This window comes from Heterocephalus glaber, unplaced genomic scaffold, assembly GCF_053883595.1.
Source record: "Heterocephalus glaber isolate CG9 unplaced genomic scaffold, H.glaber_assembly_v1.0 deba00001666, whole genome shotgun sequence".
Classification (NCBI taxonomy): Eukaryota; Metazoa; Chordata; class Mammalia; order Rodentia; family Bathyergidae; genus Heterocephalus; species Heterocephalus glaber.
The window spans coordinates 10,645,933-10,665,061 of record NW_028258406.1 but is presented as its reverse complement, the minus strand read 5'-3'; the positions used below and the strand labels follow the sequence as shown (position 1 = coordinate 10,665,061).

Below are 19,129 nucleotides of genomic sequence, written 5' to 3'. Positions count from 1 at the left end.
AGTAAAGTTCAAACTGGGAAATTTTTCAGGCCCATCCATCTTCAAATTCTCTCTTGGCTTCTATAATTCTGTAGATAATTCCTTCTATAATTCTATGGATAGTTCCAGTTTTCCTGAACACCACTGAGCTTTCCTTTAAATGTCAGCTGAAAGAACCTCAAAAAAAATTTTTTTTGTCCCAAATAGATTGTGCGATCTTTCATTTGTAGCTGACTAGGGCAGGCTACATACCTTCTCACAGGTCACAGACTCCAGGCTATGCTTTGATTTCCTGTATGAATCAGGGAGAGCCACATTTTACTCAGCAGAGTTGACAGTTGAATCATTCATTTTTGCAGAACAACAGCTGTGACGTGCCACCAAAATGTTCCAGGAAAGCTGAGAGGGTATTTCATTTGTTCCAAGAGCTGCCAAGGTCAAATGTCAACCAGTGCATTCATTTCTCAAACTTCCATTTCTACATGGACTGGCACTCTATTATTATTATTATTATTATTATTATTATTATTATTATTATTAATCATAGAAAAGGTTTTAGGCCCATTTTTGTAGAAATTAAAACCTGGCTACCTTATATCTCTGTGTATATTTTGGAGAGAAAATTGCTTTGTTATACACTCCCCACACAACTTTTTAAACCTGTTTATCCATCAAAATATCACAAGCCCTAACAGCATCCAAGTGATGGCACATCTGATGGCAGTGAGCATCAGTGGCCTGAGGAGATACACTCGCAGTGCCAAGGGTTGTATTTTCAACTTTCATTAAAATTCTTTTTGCCTGAAGCCCTAGCCCTTCAGATCTGTGGCCTGTGAGTCTACTCTAATTTGCACAGTGGGGTTAAGTGGAGGGCTAAAATGACAGAAGTTAGGGCTGCCTTTGGAAGGATTAGAGGTCAGCATGTGTCTCTGCACTCATCCAGGAGCTGTGGATCAGCTACTTGACATTAGTGCAGTTTGGGGAGAAGCATCACTTGTAATCAGGCTTTTGAAAAGAAAGTAAAACCAGTAACTTTTAATGAGCAGTTTCTTTAAAAAGCCATGACATTTCTTCTAGAGATCAGACATAGAAAATACCACCAACTGTTTATTGAAATATCCATTTGGAGATTCCAATTATACACCAAATCACCAAGGGAATTTTTGAAAGTATTTTAACTTAATGATCAGACATTCAAATATATGCAACAAATGTGTAATTTAAAGGTCTGATTGCAATAATCAGTTCTTGGAATAAATGTGAATATACTTAATGAAATGTGCACTTTACAGTTTCACACACACTCATACATTGTGTAGTAAGTTGGGTCTTTATGCCATTTTGTAAAAGGCAGGCTCAAAACTCATTGCACATGATCATCAAAGATGGAATTCTACTTAATAATTTCTCATTTTTCTATAAAATCCTTAAATTTAGGGCAATGATTCTAAACAAAGAGGGTGATAGTGACTTGGTCCCCAGAGAACATTTTACAATGTCCTGAGAGATTTATGCTTGCCACATCTGGTGGGTAGGAGGATGCTAGTGGCATATGGAGCAGCTGAATATCCTGTAGTACACAGCAGAGCCTCCCATAAGAGATCTACCTAAAATGTCAGTAGTGCGGAGATTGAAATACCCCAATGTACAGTAAATGTATTGAAAAGAAGAGGGATAGAAAGAGACTCCGAGTCAAATCAGTTTAGTTTTGGGAGCTACTGTTTTCAAATGTTAAAACAGAGATTGAAATATATTCGGTAAGTGCAATCTTGGCCCCCAATTAAAGTAATATTTTCCTTTTAGTTTGCATTTAGATGGTGAGGTAGTCAGCTTTTCCATTGCTGTGACCAAATACCTGAGACTAACACTTAAAAGTGAAAGGTTTACTTTGGCTCATGGTTTCAGATATTTCAGTCCATGGGCAGCTGGCTCCATTACTTTTAGACCTCTGGTGGGGCAGAACATTACGGTGGTAAGGTGTGGAAGAGAGAAGCTGCTAGTTTCATGTCAGTCAAGAAGCAGAAAAAGAATAGTTAGCAAGAGCCTGTGCTAGCAGCCTTCCTCCTCCTGCTTTTGTTCTATCCAGGCCACTATCCTACTGGATGGTGCTACCTACTTTCAGGGTGTGTCTCCTCCTTAGTTTTCTGTCCCACATGCCAAATATCTGGAAATACCTTCATACACACACATAGAAGTGTGCTTTACTAATTCCTAGGTGTTTCTTAATCCAATTAATCAATTAATTAAGATTAACCATCACAGATAGATTTTAAGAACTTGGCGAAGTATTTTTGGTTCATTGCTTTACAAAACAAAAAAAATGATTGATGATTTACAGGAATCCAACAGTGTTCAAGAGTTTTATTGTGAAGGAAGACTCTTCAATATTACTTTGGGAATTGAATCAAGGCTTTTGATTCCCTTTCAGGTGAAGGAATATGTCCAATTAATCAGTGTTTATGAGAAGAAGCTCTTAAACTTAACTGTCCGAGTAGAAATCATGGAGAAGGATAGCATTTCTTACACTGAACTGGACTTTGAGCTGATCAAGATAGAAGTGAGGGAGATGGAAAAACTGATCATACAGCTGAAGGAGAGTTTTGTTGGAAGCACAGAAATTGTTGACCAGCTAGAAGTGGAGGTAAGGAGTGAACTCACTCATTTAACAGCATATTGATATTAAACTCTTTTCAGTGACTATGGGAAAATGCTAGACTTGGAGAGAAATCTCTCTTTCACCAATTCTAATACTATCACTCCCTCATGACACACGTCACATCCATGTTCTGCTTTGGGTAGATGTCTGTTTTTGTGTAGTAAGTTAAGCACATTGGGAACATGTTGACTGAGGAGCAGGTGTTGTTTAATGGTCAGAATCCTGCCCCATAACCAAATAGTCCTTCAAGTTCTTCAGAAAGAAAGTGACATGAATCTAACCAGCTGTCCATGGCCTTGCTATATCAGGTGTTGTTTCTGCTCTGGATTTATCCTAATGGGTCTAGAAATCCACAATATACCTGAATGTGAACATGTCAGAACACTGTTTGTCCTTTTGAATGGACGTCTAATCTTGATCCCTCTTGGAATTCTTCTCCCATACTGGTAACCTCATTTAAGAAATTTTTTTGTGAGTATGTTTTAGTGAAGGCTTTTAAGATCTGTGGTAAAGACCATCATATTAACGTTATGGTTGGGTAATTTACATCAATGAACATTTACTTGCACAGTCATGACATGGGCAATAATTGAGAATTCTAGTTACATATTTTAGAATTTAAGTTTTCTTGAGCCCTCATCATTCATTAGAAACTTAATTATAATACAACATGAGTAAACATGAGTTTATAGGGGGAGGTTATTATAAATGAACTTTAATGGACATTTATGGATGCCTAGAATGAGTCTGTGCTCTATTATTGAAGCTGTTAAAATATTTGCCATTTTCTTCTTGTTACACACATCTGCCTGAGATCTGACAGGCGTTCACACTAAACCATAAAATGTATTCTTCCAAATGAAACCATTCAGGAGAATCTCTGGTGTATTCTGCAGCAATGTTTCACTAAATGACAAATTCAGCCCTGGAATGTTTATGAAAGAAATTGCACAATAATATAAAGTCACTCTGAATTTTTATTTCCTTAGATAAGGAATATGACTCTCCTGGTAGCGAAGCTGGAGACATTAGACAAAAACAATGTCCTTGTCATTCGCCGAGAACTTTTGGCGCTGAAGCAAAAGCTGAAGGAATGTGAGGCTTCTAAAAGTGAACATGCTCCTCTCCTGCCCCCTCCTCCCGCTCCAGGTAAGCACACCATATTTTTATGAGCCATGAGTGGCCTGGGAAAGGGATTTGGGATTGTAGTGGTAGAGGTAGGGTAGCATTTTTATTAAGTTTACTCTTCCATATTTTAAATCCCCTCTTCCCTCCTAGGCCCCTTGATCTTCTTCAGAGGACCTTTCTCCCTCCTCGGGATAGTTTCACTATCATATTTTGGGGTTCATAAAGAACACAAACAGCTGATTTAAAACAAAATCCACAAGTTACACATATTCCGTTTGCACTTACTAACAGGGAAAGCATCTCTATGGTGATAGAGGAGCTACCAGGGGCCCTGGGGAAAGCCTAAAAAGTCTTTGCAGCATCTGCTTTCCTAAGGACAGTAAAGGCTGATTGGCTCATTTATCTGATGAGCTGGGTGTGTGGCTGGATTCTGCTGCCATTCCTCTCTCCTGGCCTCTCTTCTTACTCCTCTTTACTTTTCCTGGTATTCTTCCCTTAAGTGGACGTTGAGCTCCTGCTGCAGTGTGTTGTGAGGTTCAGTGAGGACAAAACGGATGGCCCCATGTTGTGGTCTTTCTGGCTGTGTTTTGCCATCTGTCCAGGACTGTGAGTCTCTGGAGGGCAGTGCAGCATCTCATTCTTTCACCAGTTCTCCTGGGGTTAACCATGTCTGGAACAGGGAGTTCTGTGAATATACCCATCAAAGGAGGCATCCAAGTGGAGGCCTCAAGAGCACAAGATGGCAATCCTGAAGACCTGAGCTTCCCTGCTATGTGGCTATGAGACAACATCCTTAATTTCTTCACTTGTAAAATGGGAGAATAATAGTACCTACGTTGTAGGGTTGCTATGGGGATTAATAAAGCAGCACTTGGGGAGCTCAGGGCTCTTTAATCAGCACCTATACCCTGCAGATGGAAAATATTAGTAATGATGATAATTGCAGTGAAAGCCTTGCTATGAACAGAAGCAAGGCTAGAACCTTGCATTGAAGCACATCCCTCCCCAGGTAGACTAAAGGCAGCCTCTTGGCTGCAGCATTCAGCCCTATCCTTTGGAGACCCCTGTCACAGGCAACTTCTCTCTATAGGCTGTGAGCATCTCAGATGCAATAGGACTGTCTCTTTTCATCAGATCATACAGCCTTTGTTATACTTATTCATCCCATTCCTCACAATGTTTTCTTTTGGACTGTGCATTTCTGGTTCCTTGTTAGTGCAGCTGATTTGTTTAAGATATCTATTAGATATGACCCTACATATAAGCCGCTTAATCTTGTTCAGGGGATACTTTTCTTGCCTACAGCTGGGAAGCTGGCCTGGTGCAACATCAGAGGATGTTTAGGGCAAAGACCAGGTTCTGTGCTCTGTAACAAACTAAAGCTAAATTTGGTCTTGGATCAGTGGTGTAAATATGTGCTGGAAGTGAGAGATGGTCTTTTGGACCACAAGGGCTTGCTGAAGCAGAAATCAAGCAATATGACAATCTCTGATAATCAGCAAACAAATGTCTCCCTCCCTCAGAAAATATCCCTCATGGAATGGGTGTTTTTTTTTTTTGTTTGTTTTGTTTTTGCATAGTCTTCTATAAGTATCTTAGAATAAGGACAGTTTAGGGCAAGAAGGGACATTTGGGGCCATTGAAATTATCCCATCCATGTCTTAGAGAGGGGATTTGGGTAGCAAGGATGTTGCTTTGCCTGAGGCCACACAGGTAGCTGGTAACAGAGCTGAGTTGAAATTCAAGGGTTTTCATTATCTGGTCATCTAGGACTCCCTGACATTTGAGAGTCAGGTGTTAGTAACTCAAGGGTGATTGTGAGGGACAAAACACTCTGCTTAGTGACTAGGGAGGAAAACAAGTGAGTCTATTGGAATTTTTCCAGGATTTCCCCCTCAGCCCTTACACTTAGACTTCAGCGAACCATCTCAGCCCTGCTGTGTTGTTTAAGCGAATTGAACCCAGAGTTCCCCTCACACTCCCACAACTTTGGCTGTACCTGGGGCCCTGCCAAGCCACTTGGCCCTCCTCCAGCTTTGTTCATATTATATTTATGATGTTTGTACTAAAGTGACTTTTGTCCTGCTTTTAAATCAATTTCTTTCACTTGCTCTCTTTCTGTTTGGATTGGTTGATAATGCAGAATTGGAAAATCCCCAGGCACCACAAAGTTGTGAGCCCGTGGAGACTTTAATTAAAGTTACTCACTATTATGAGACTTTAAAATCTGGCCTGTCTGCTTTTTTTCATTGCAGAGTTGCACACAACAAAAAGGACTGTGTGCAAATCTCAGCTAGAAAGTAATTCTGCATATTCTGGGGTCCTCCCTTGCGGCTGTAGTTTGTTAACTCTGTGGTCAGCTTGATCTTATAATCAGTACATGTATTTTGGGTTTAAAAATGCACTTTATGTATATATTTTTGCTGCAGATAATATCCTTTTCTGCTTCAATTGATAGAACTATCTAATTTAAAATAGTTGGGCTTCTCCTCATTAACCTTTTCCCTTAAAACAACTGACTTCACTCGCTGTTTTTCCTCTGAATCTAAATAGCTGAACATTGGCAACATGTAATGGGAATGCTTTAGGATCAATCACCATTTTTCTTGGTGATGTTGGGTTCTGCTGGTACATAGTAGCTGCTCAGTAAATGACTGGTAATTGAATGGGGTATGAAAAACAGGATGACCTGCTAAAATCCCAGCGTTAGAGATGTCTGTTAACCAGCAGATTTCCAATAATTCAGAGTCAATTTAGTCTTACTTATTTTACGATTATGATGATTTTAATTGCCTAATTGTTACAAATCAATCATATTTTATCTCCCTTTGGTTCAAACAAAGTTTAGTTGCCCAGGTGAGAGAGTGCATTTTTAGTGCATTGACCTAAGATTAAAGTTTTGCTTCAGGTATAGAATTTTTGTTTTTGTTTTTTTAAAAAACTACCCATTTTTGTTGTTGTTGTTGTTTTTCGTTTTTTTTTTTTTTTTTTTTTTGAAATAGAGTCTTGCTATGGAGATCAGGCTGACCTTGAACTCACTATGTAGCTCAGGCTGGCCTTGAACTTGCAGTGATCCTCCTGCCTCTGATTCCCAAGCTCTGGTATTACAGGTGTGCACCACCACACCCAGCTCCGTGATAGTTTTAAAAAGCCAAAAAAGAAGATAGTTTAAATTCTCACTGCTGTGGCTTCCCTGGATATTTTCAGAATACCAGGGGAAGATCTAGTGAAGTGCATGGGGAAGAGATTGCCAACCAATACTGCACCTGTAACTTGTTCCTCGTGTTATGTTCTGTGGAGTGCACAGTAAGCTCTCCGGAAAATCAGATGTGCAGCAGGGTGGGGAGCTAGGGCTTTGTACATGAGGGTTAGCCAGAGTCTAGGTGATTTGATTAGTCTTCTGTTCCTTTATCCCACAAATATAATTTGGTGCCGTTGTGTGGCCCAAATACTGAGTACTGGGGTTACCGGAGTGGACAAAGAAACCACAAGCCACTACCAAGGAAAGGACACAGTCATGTAACCCTTCACCTGTAATGTGATAGGATTATAATGATGATTGTTGCCATTTATTGATATATTTTACAAACTTTCTTTTCTTTCCAACAGTCTCAGAGTATTATTTTTCTTTAAAATGAGGAAACAGGCTCAGTACAAAAAATAAAATTATTGGTATAATAGTAGTAGTAGTAATGTTTGAGAAGTTTATTTTGGTTCCTTCAGATTTCCACATGTGGAGACAAAATGGTTTATCTTTAAATGCATAATAATGCTTGAATGAGTTATATACATTATAAAATTTCCTGAAATACTTTGTTACTGTTGGTTTGTGATATTTTCTTTCTAGAAGGGCAAGACTCAATGAAGCAAACAATTCTTAAACCTTCCCACCTGAAGGAGAAAAAGTGACTTTCTTTCATTTCCTCACAGTGAAATGCAGTTGAATAGCTAAGTTCTCAGAAAGATATTTTAACTAAAAAATCCAGTTTATAGCATATGGAAACTGGAACAGTTATTGTTCCCATTAAAGTGAACACACCACTAACTTTATTTTAATAATTCATGCATTGTTTCATAAACAAAAACAAACAGACATTCATCTGAGAGATCACTTTTAGGAGGAGAAATAATAATTTATAATTTTATTTATTATTTCTTTAGTGGAGAGCAGTCTCTTGGCTGAACACATGTTGCTCTTTTATTTATGAAATGGTGCATGCATTATTAAAATAAACCTGTGACTGTGTTCTGTTTAATGATATGCAAAATTATTTGAGGTTGGGTACAGAGTGGTTTCATTTTTCTTCCTGTTGTATGGTTGGCTGGCTTTCCACCAACTGTGGATATATGAGAGCATTTAAGGAGCACATATTTAATTTTGAGACCAAACAGTCCCTGCAGATTGGAAAAATAAAAGCAAAATTCTATGAATGGTTTTACCTCTGAGCAGTTCTTGATGACGAGGAGAGAGGAAAGCATGTAACAAGGAAAGGAATGGGTCTCTCCATATTGGACAGAGGCAGAGGCTCAGAGACAAGTGCTCTGCTCCCTGCATCTCCACAGTGCTAATCTCAGGCAATTCTTTGGAGCTCTGCTTTTGGCTCCAGCTCACTTATGTACCTTCTATAGCTCCCTGATTTCCTCCAAGCATTTAAAGTCAGACCCCATGATTCAAATTCTGTTCCTTCCTTCCCTCACCTTTTCTGCTCTGAGCAGCAGGATGAGAGAAAATGATCTTTCATGTACTTGAAGTTGGATTTTGTTTGTTATCAATAAACCATATCACCAGTTTTTAAAAGGAAATGGTATTGGTTAAGATCCCAGAAAAATATATATCAAACTCTTTGTTTTGTTATTCTAAAAATACTGGAGGAATTTTATTTCATTTTCTATAGCTCATAAACGCTTTGGGTTTGCAGGCATTTCAGAGGGACTGTAATGTGAAGGGCCAGTTGCCCAGCCTGAGTCATTTACCCAAGTGTTACGGGGAATGCAGATTCAATGGACTGGTGCATCTGGTCCCACTTGATCGTACATATTGTGACAATGACCGTATCAGAATATGAAGGAAGTACATGCCTGTCATTCCATGACACAGCAGCATATGGGTTATGAACAGCAGGACTCGACTCAACTCACAGCAAGATGGTCACCCAGTGATTTATGTGATGGGCTGTGCACTTGGCACAGGACAGGCATTGCTGCCCTGAAATAACTTCCTGTCTTCTCAATGTTGAAATCCCACCATTATGTGACCGTCTTCCTGGACCTATAAAATGCTGTATTTAAAGCTCCCTCTTCTGAGATTAGCTTGGCGCCTTGTATGCATATGTACTCAGGCACCCTGGGAAGGGCATGGAGACTCAGCCAGAACCATTTTCTCCTTCATCACAATTATCCCTGGGGCTGACTAGCACCTTCTGACTTTATGAAAATAGGATAAGATTCTGGGGTGATTGTATTTTCTTTATTTCTGTATATGAAAAATGAAGTAAGATAATATTTGCAAAAATGCTTTCTGTTAGAAGAAAGTATATTAATTTACTTAGTTTTCCCCATTTTTTGCTCTCTGGGTTCTCTAAACCTTTGAATATGGCTCTTGGCATGTTCATTATTTCTATTTCCCAGACTGAGAGCTCATCCATGGAAACAAAAGGTGGTCCTCTGTAGGTCTGACAGTGGATTCACATGAGATTAAAACCAAGAGGGCTTTGTGCTCTTCTCCATCTGAGCTGTTGTTGGCATTGAACCTTGACAGGAAAAGTATTGATGGATGCTCTGTTTTGGGGATATCACATTGTTTGTATCCTGTTGTTCATTTTCTCTAAGAATGTCTTTTTGAATTTTTTTTTCTGTATAGGCAGCTGTAGTCATGGAGGTGTGATGAACATCAGCAGACCATCTGTGGTTCAGCTCAACTGGAGAGGGTTTTCCTATAAGTATGGTGCTTGGGGTCGGGCTTATTCTCCTGAACATCCAAATGAAACACTGTATTGGGTAGCACCTTTGGAAACAGATGGGAGGGTACTTAAATATTACAGACTCTACAACACATTGGATAACTTGCTGTTGTACACACAAGCTCGAGAATCTCTAATTTCCTACGGCCAAGGTAGTGGTGCAACAGTTTACAACAACAACATGTATGTCAATTGGTATAACACTGGGAACATTGCCAGAGTTAACTTGACCACCAACACCATGGCTGTGTCTCAATGGCTCCCTTATGCTGTCTATAACAACCGTTTTTCATATGCTAATGTTGATTGGCAAGATATTGACTTTTCCGTGGATGAACGTGGACTGTGGGTGATTTATGCAACTGAAGCCAGCACTGGTAACATAGTGATAGGGTTACTCAATGACACCTCACTTGAGGTGCTAAAAACTTGGGTTACCAAGCAGTATAAGCCATCTGTTTCTAGCACCTTCATGGTATGTGGGGTTCTCTATGCCACCCGTACTTTGAATACCAGAACAGAAGAAATTTTTTACTACTATGACACCAACACAGGTAAAGAAGGTAACCTGGCCATTATTATGCCTAAGATGCAGGAAAGAGTACAGAGTATTAATTATCACCCCTTTGACCGCAAACTTTATATCTATAATGATGGTTACCTTCTGAATTATGATCTTATCTTCCAACAGGAACCCAAATAAAGTATCTAGGTGTTAGAGTGAAAAAGAAATAAAATGTTTGTTGTAAAAAGTCTTCTCCTCTTATTTAGATATCTGCAGGAGAATCTAGAAGTATTTTTCTTTAGTAGTGATATTTAGGTGCACAGTCCTGAACACTTAGGATATTTGCTCTGATTTGATTAGTTATCTTGGTAATCTTCTGCTCCTTGAGATATATTTCCCAGTGGAAGTAAAGTTCTTTCAGGGTGGAATTGCTAGAGGTGAATGGGCACAATGCGTCTAATGGAGCCTACAGTAAGGAGGCAGGTGGAAACTAAGAAACTTGAATTAGGGAACTCAGTATAGATTCTGTTGGTCCTTTGTACAAGAAAATCTGTTCAATGAACAGTCCTTGTTTATTGTAGTCCTTTCCATGCCTAAAAAGAACTTGGGGCTTAATTTAGCAGATTAATATCTGAAGGTGCTTGAGTGACTGAATCCCCAACTTTGTTTTCTCACTAGCTCTTAAAATAATGCTATGTAAATACTAGATAAGTAAACTTGGCAGTCTTTGTGATATCTGTGAAGTTCTCTGAGTTTTCCAGAGAAAGGACCTTTTATACATTAAATTGTATACTGCCAATCAATTTCAGAAGGATCTTCAGATGAGGCACTTAATTTTGTTTTCTTTCCTTTTCTACCAATTTAAGAGTCAGTAGAACACTTTGTAATTTAATTTGAAAGGCAGGTCAGGAAACTAGAATCAGACTTCCAGTCAATTCTCCCAACCCGTCTCTACTTCCGGCATGGTTTTTTGGTAAACAGCAATAACAAGAACAATAAACATTAGCCAATTTTCTATGGGATAGTCGTAAGGTAAAAAAATTAATTTTCTTTTGTCTCATCATGAACTTTTATTTAGATGGCTCTAGATAAAAATAAAATCAGACGTTAGTGATAAAATGGTAGCATTTATGATTATAGAATAAATACTGGGAGCATATGTGGGAGTTGTTTGTATCAATTGTTTCATGTAATTTTTGTCTTTGTTTAAACCTGGAACTTAGAAAAAGTGAAAATTTAATTTTTTCATAGGAAGAGATATCAAAAATCTATGTAAAGTATCTGATAAATCAATGCAGGAGTTGAAAAATCTTACAGGTTTAGGTGGTTCTGTGCTTTTGGATGGCTTTATCATCTGGTTTTAGCTATTTTACCTGATGTTTAATTCCTAGTCTATAGGACTAGCTATTTTAATGCTATATTCCTCTTTTTTTATGTAAATGATTAAAATGTGCTTTGGAAAAAACAATTGTCTTTAATTTATTTTTTTTAATTACAAAAAAGATCCAACAAAGTCTTTTATTTTTTTTTTTTACAAGAAAACATTTTATTTTAAAAAACAACTGAGAAAACTTTGTTAATATGTTTAAAAGGGTAGTCTACATCTTGCTATAGAGAATGGCTTCCTCCCAAACACCTATGGCTAGGATATCACACACCTAATGACATAATAGCCATAACTTTAAAAATGAGTCCAAGGTTGCGCTACCGTTTTAGTTCTCATTTTTCTTAAAGATTCATTCTTTCTGGCAGCTGTTATACTGGACTGCCTTGTCATCTTTTGGGATATGACCTTAGTAGTTATTAATTTGCATGACTGATCTGATTATTTCCAATGCTAGACCATATTTGTGTGCCTTGTGTTCCTTTTCCAACTGAAATACTAAATAACATAGATCAGAAGCCTGTGGCTCTCCCTCAAGCAGGAGGTCTTGGACAGAAATTAAAAGGACTAACTGCCTACATCAAGAAGCAAAGTACCTTTACCAAAGAGAATGTGTAGGGGGACAAGTGGCCTAGATGAGAAGAACAGATAGACGAAACTGATGTAATAGCATTCCTACTGAAATACTTATTTTAAATCCATGCCAAGCTTTTTGAGGCAGCTGGAAGTTACAATGTTTACTATTTTTAGCAAGGTTTTTCTTCTATTATTTATGAGCTACCTGTAGAGATAGGTACGGCCTTCAAAATGCAACAAGATATGAAGCTAAAGACATATGCATTATGTGAGACATAGGTTAAAAACAATGATGTTATATTTAATCTGGCATAAGACAATTTTCTAGATGAGTGTTTCTACCAAGTACACAGTATGTCCTCTGAAGAAGTGGGAAAGGAGACAGGGAGCTGAGGTAACCCCAGCAATCAGCTTCTTATTCCAACTACCACAGAAGCATTTGCCTGAACCTCCCTCCCATTGGCATAGTGTCAGCCTGCAGTGGCTACCTGCAGAAAATCTTCCCCTGGGAAGGTTGAATTACCAAGGAATTCAGGTTCCTGGGTTTTCTGCAATGCAGTTACACAGTAAACAATTTAACTCAAGATTTATCACCTAATGATTGCTTGAAATATCTATCTATCTATCTATCTATCTATCTATTTATCTATCTATCTATGGTTTATTGAAATACACTTTACATATGATAAAACTTGCCAATTTTTAGTGTAAAATTCAATGAGTTTTTAAAAAAATTCTTTTATTGGTACATGTTAGGTATACAACACTTTTACATTTCTCATTGGGAATTGTACCTTTACATAACGCATCTTGGTTCTTATTTTTTCCCCATTCCTAGCCCTCCCTTCATGCCCTCCACCCTTCCCTATTTACAAAGACTTTATTTCCATTTTTTCCATTTCTCATCATTTTTCCTTTCCCTTCTTTCCTTTCCCCTGCCCCTCCCACTTCCCCTACTGCATTGGACCTTTTCTTCCTATTTTGCATTATTGATTGTTCATTCTAATCATTGGTACATTTTGGGTATACAATATAATGACATTCATCATTGGAAATTTGCACCTTTACATAATCTCTCTTGGTTCTTATTTTTTCCCCCTTCCCCTGCCCCGCCTTCAGCCCCTCCATTCCTCCCTATTTACAAAGACTTTGTTTCCATTTTCTCATATTAATTCCATTCCCTTCTTTCCTTTCCCCTTTCCCTCCCACTTCCCCTTCCCCTTTGCCCCTTTTCTTCCTATTTCACATTATCTATTAGACCTTTTAGTCCTTATTTACACTTTCAGTTTCTCACACTAGAGAAACTATTTGGTATGCATGCATGTGTGTCCTATTTATTTCACTTAAGTGTATCACCTCAATGTGTATCCATTTAGCTATAAATGTCTCTAATGTCTCATTTTTTATGGCTGAGTAGTACTTCATTTTATAAGAAGAACACATTTTCTTTATCCAGTCTCCAGTTAATGGGTATTTGGGCTGTTTCCAAGTTTTAGCTATTACAAATTGTGTTGCTATGAACATGGGTGCACATATATCACTGTAGTATGATACTTTTAATTCTTTGGGGAAGATTCCCAGCAGGGGAATAGCTGGGTCAAATGGGACTTCCAGTCCCAGTTCGTTGAGGTATCTCCATACTGATTTCCACTGTGGTTGCACCAATCTACACTCCCACCAGCAGTGGAGCAGGGTTCTTCTTTCTCCACAGTGCCCCCCCCCAGCATTTGTTATTGGGGATTTCATGATAGCAGCCATTCTTTCTGTGGTGAGGTGGAATCTCAGCGTTGTTTTCATTTGCATCTCTCAAATGACCAGTGATGTTGAACATTTTTTCATGTATTTATTTCCTATTTCTACTTCTTTGTGTGAGAAATGTCTGTTCATTTCAGATGCCCATTTTCAGATTGGGTCTTTAAATTTGGGAGGTCTGATCTTTTAAAATTCTTTATAGATTCTAAATAGAAGACCTTTGCTTGAGGAACAGCTGGTGAAGATTTTTTCCCACATTGTGGGTTGTCTCTTCACACTGTTGGTGGTTTCTCTTGCTGTGCAGAAGCTTTTTAATAAGAAGAGATCCCACTTGTTGATTGTTTGTGCTAGTTCATGGGCAACTGAGGTTTTGTTCATAAAATCTTTTCCTACCCCAAAATCTTCAAGAGTTCTACCTAACTTCTGTTCCAGCTGATTCAGTGTTTCTGTTTTAATATTTAGATCTTTAATCCATTTTGATATTAGTTTAGTGCATGGTAAGAGATATAGGTCTAGTTTGAATCTTTGGCAAATTGAAACCCAATTTTTCCAGCACCATTTATTAAAGAGGCCATCTTTCCTCCAGTGAGGGTGTTTGGCTCCTTTATCGAAGATAAGATGGCTGAGTGTGTCTGGAGTTGTTTCTGCATCTTCTAATCTGTTCCACAGGTCCTCAGGTCTGTTTCTTTGCCAGTACATACTATTTTTATTACAGTAGCTTTTTAGTATAGTTTCAAGTTGGGAATTGAGATACCCACCACCATGTCTCTGTTACCTAGAATTGCTTTTGCTATTCTGGGTCTCTTCTTGTTCCAAATGAATTTTTGGGTTGTTTTCTCAAGGTCTATGAAGTATGCTGCTGGGATTTCAATTCGAATTGCATTGAATCTATATAGCAGTTTTGGAAGTATGGCCATTTTCACTATATTAATCCTTCCTACCCAGGAGCAGGGGATGCCTGTCCATTTTCTGGTATCATCTTCAATCTCTCTTTTTAGAGTGCTATAGTTTTCAGAGAAGAGGTCTTTGATTTCTTTTGTTAGGTTGATTGCTAGGTATTTCAGTTTTTTGGATGCTACTGTGAAGGGAATTGTTTGCCCTATTTCTCTCTCAGTGAGTCTGTTGTTTGTGTAGAGGAAAGCTATTGATTTTTGTGTGTGGACCTTGTATCCAGCTACTCTTCTGAATTTGGTTATTAAGTCTAGAAGACTTTTGGTGGAGTTCTTGGGGTCTTCTATGTACAGTATCATGTCAACTGCAAATAATGACAATTTGACTTCTTCATTTCCTATCTTTATTCCTTTTATTTCTTTCTCTTGTCTAGTTGCCATGGCTAATGTTTCCAAAACTATATTGAACAAGAGTGGTGATAGTGGACATCCTTGTCTTGTTCCTGATTTTAGTGTGAAGGATTTCAGTTTGTGACCATTTAGTATGATATTGGCTGTTGGTTTTTCATAGACGGCTTTTATCAGTTTGAGGTAGAGACCATCTATTCCAATTTTTTTGTAGGTTTATTTTTTATCATAAATGCATGTTGGATTTTGTCAAATTTTCTGCATCTATTGAGATCATCATATGGTTTTTGTCCTTGACTCTATTGATATAGTGTATTACTTTGATTGATTTGTGTATGTTGAACCATCTGTGCATCCCTGGGATGAATCCCACTTGATCAGGGTGTATGATCTTCTTGATGATCTTCTGCATTCTGTTTGCCAGTGTCTTTCTAAGGATTTTTCCATCTATGTTTGTCAGTGAGATTGGCCTCTAGTTCTCTTTTTCTGTTGGGTCTTTCTCTGATTTGGGGATCAAGGTGATGCTTGCTTCCAGGAATGAATTTGGGAGTATTGCTTCCCTTTCAATTTCATTGAAGAGTTTAAACAGGAGTGGTAGTAGTTCCTCTCTAAATGTCTTGTGGAATTCAGCAGTGAAGCCATTAGGACCCAGGCTTTTCTTAGTTGGTAAGTTTTAAATTGCATTTTCAATTTCATTGGTTGATACTGAGTTGTTTAGAATTTTTAGATCTTCTTCATTCAACTTTGGTAATTCATATGGACCTAGGAATCTGTCCATTTCTTCTGTGTTTTCCATCTTACTGGCGTATAGGTTCTGGAAGTAAGTATTGATGATCCTCTGTATTTCTGCTGGGTCTGTTGTACTTTCACCCTTTTCATTCCTAATTGCATGGATTTGGGCCTTTTCTTTCCTTTTTCTGATAAGGTTAGCTAAGGGTTTGTCAATTTTGTTGATTCTTTTGAAGAACCAACTCCTGCTTTCATTGATTTTTTGTATTGTTCTCTTAGTCTCCATTGCATTTATTTTTTCTCTGATGTTTATAATTTCCCCCCTTGTATGAGCTTTGGGTTTGTCCTGCTCTTCTCTTTCTAGAAGCTTGAGGTTCAGCATCAGGTTGCTTAATTGGGCTTGTTCTATTTTCCTAATATGTGTATTCACTGCTATGATTTTCCCTTGTAAGACTGCTTTCATTGTGTCCCATAGCTTCAAATATGTTGTATTGTCATTGTCATTTAATTGAAGGAACTGTCTGATTTCTTCTTTTATTTCCTCTGTGACCCATTGGTTATTCAGAAGTGTGTTGTTCAATTTCCATGTGTTTATGAAGATTTTGCAGTTCCTTTTGCTATGGATCTCCAATTTCATTGCACTATGGTCTGATAATATACAGGGGATAACTTCAATTCCTTTGCACTTACTTAAACATGTTCTATGTGTGAATATGTGGTCTATTTTGGAGAACGACTCATGTGTAGCTGAGAAGAATGTGTATTTTGATTTTTGTGGGGTGGAACACTCTGTAAACATTTGTTAAGTTCATTTGTTGAAGAGTTTGATTGAGTTCTAGTATTTCATTATTTATTTTTTGTCTAGTTCATCTATCTATTTGTGACAGTGGGGTATTGAGGTCCCCCACTACAATTGTATTAGTGCACATATGACTTTTCATGTCCATTAGTATTTGTTTTATATAGTTGGGTGCACTAGTGTTTGTTGCATAGATATTTATGATTGTCATCTCTTCCTCTTGGATTGTTCCATTTACAAGGATGTAGTGTCCTTCTTTGTCTCTCTTAATCAGTGTTGGTTTGAAATCTACTTGATCTGCAAAGAGGATAGCTATCCTGCTTTTTTTCAGGTTCCTATCACATGGAGTATTGCTTTCCACCCTTTAACTTTCAGTCTGTGAGTTTCCTTTTGAATTAAGTGTGTTTCTTGTATGCAGCATATTGTTGGATTTTGCTTCTTGACCCATTCTGCCAGTCTATTTCTTTTGATTGGTGAATTGAGACCATTAACATGGATTGTTATAACTGATACATATTGAGGTAACATTGTCATGACTTTTTCTTTTGGTTGGATTCTCCCCCTTTACATTTAATTTCTTGTCACACCCGATTGGTTCACTCTGCTGTGCTTCCTGGGTTTGTGATCCTCATTGTATTTTCCTAGGATATTGTCTAAAATTTTTTGGAGTGCTGGTTTGGTATTCATGAAGTTCCTAAGGTGCTCTTTGTCGTGAAAGTATCTTATTTCTCCATCAATTTGAAAAGATAATTTTGCAGGTTACATCAATCTGGGTTGGAGGCTGTTTTCCTTTAGGGCTTGGAATACATCACTCCAAGCTCTTCTTGCCTTGAGGGTTTGTGTTGAGAAGTCTGCTGTGATTCTGATGGGCTTTCCTTTGTATGTGATTTGTTTCTTTTCTCTAACTGCTTGTAGAACTTGGTTCTTCTGTTGAGTTTCTGGAATCTTAACAATTATGTGCCTATGTGTAGATTTTTTTTGATCAAGGCTATTTGGAGTCCTATATGCCTCACTTGTCTGTATGTCAAATTCCTTTCCCCTTCTTGGGAAGTTTGCTGCCATTACTTCTGTGAATAGTTTTTTCATGTCATCTGCACTCTCTCCTGTTTCTTCATTGACTCCTATCCGTCTTATGTTATTCTTCTTTGCATCATCTAGCATCTGCTGGATTGATTTCTCATGGTCCCTTACTATTTTAAAGAGTTTTTTCTTTTCCTGGTTACTAATTGCAATCTTATCTTCTATATCTGAAATTCTGTCCTCACATTGGCTCATTCTGCTGTGTAGACTTTCAATGGAGTTTTTGATCTCCTGGAAATCTATTTGCATCTGTTTTATAGATTCTGTTTGTTTCCTATGTTGGGATTCCATCATGTTCTTCAGGTCCTGTCTAGATTTATTAATCATGTCTTTCACTATGAGCACAATCTCTGCTGTTATCTGAGAAATTATTTCTGATTTCATTTTTTCCAGATCCTCTTTTGTTGCCAGTTCAGGGAGTCCAGGTGGTTGAGTATTAGAGTGTTCCATCTCATTTCCCTTTGGGGTTGCTGTAGGTGATCTGGAAGTCTGGTTTTGAGACTTGTTTACATGTCTTCTCATTTCGGACTGGGAGCGGGGGGTGGGTGCTGTTAACACCCACACAGCTTACCTCCTCTGAGCTGGGAACAGTGGGATAGTGGCTCAGAAGCCCATTCCTCTGGGCTGGGTGCAGCCGGATGGATGGTGGCCTGGAAGCCCCTTCCTCTGGGCCAGGAGCAGGGGGATGGACAGCAGCCTGGAAGCCCCTCCCTCTGGGCTAGGAGTGGCGGGTATGACAGCAGCCCAGAAGCCCCTTCCTCTGGGCTGGGAGTGGCAGGATGGATGGTGGCCCAGAAACCCCTTCCTCTGGGCCAGGAGTGGCAGGATGGACAGCTGCCCGAAAGCCCCTTTCTCTGACCTGGGAGCAGTGGGACAGCATCTCAGAAGCCCCTTCCTCTGGACCAGGTGCAGCAGGATGGACGGCGGCTAGGAAGCCCCTTCCTCTGGGCCAGGAGCAGTGGGATGGCAATTCAATGAGTTTTGACAAATGTACAGTCATATAAAGTCTACCACAATTAGAAAATAATACAATTTCATCATCTCTAACATGTTCTCTTATACCCTTTTGCAGTTAATTCCTACCCCACCCTCCAGCTTCTGGTAGGCACTGATGTGTAGTTTCTCCCTACACAGCACTTTTAATTTTTTCAGAACTTCTAGACATGGAATAACTTAGAGTGTAGCCTTTTAAGTCGAGCTTCTTCAGCTTTCCTTTTGAAGGAATCAGCAGGTTCAAATCACCTCAGAAGATAACTGGACACTTCTGGGTGATCTTGGGGATC

At 38.6% G+C, this 19,129-nt stretch overlaps 1 protein-coding gene across 5 annotated transcripts in view; it reads left to right on the top strand.

The window, feature by feature from the left end:
• The window catches only part of Olfm4 (olfactomedin 4), a 120,422-nt gene extending 109,059 nt beyond the window's left edge, over window positions 1–11,363 (top strand). For all 5 annotated transcript variants that reach the window (XM_004844272.3, XM_087197297.1, XM_021257920.2 and 2 more), the window contains 3 exons: window positions 2,408–2,620; window positions 3,625–3,784; window positions 9,624–11,363. In XM_004844272.3, the coding sequence (XP_004844329.2) occupies window positions 2,408–2,620; window positions 3,625–3,784; window positions 9,624–10,426 (1,176 nt within the window). In that variant the 3' untranslated portion in view covers window positions 10,427–11,363. The remainder of the gene's footprint in view (window positions 1–2,407; window positions 2,621–3,624; window positions 3,785–9,623) is intronic.
• Window positions 11,364–19,129: the final 7,766 nt, after the last annotated feature.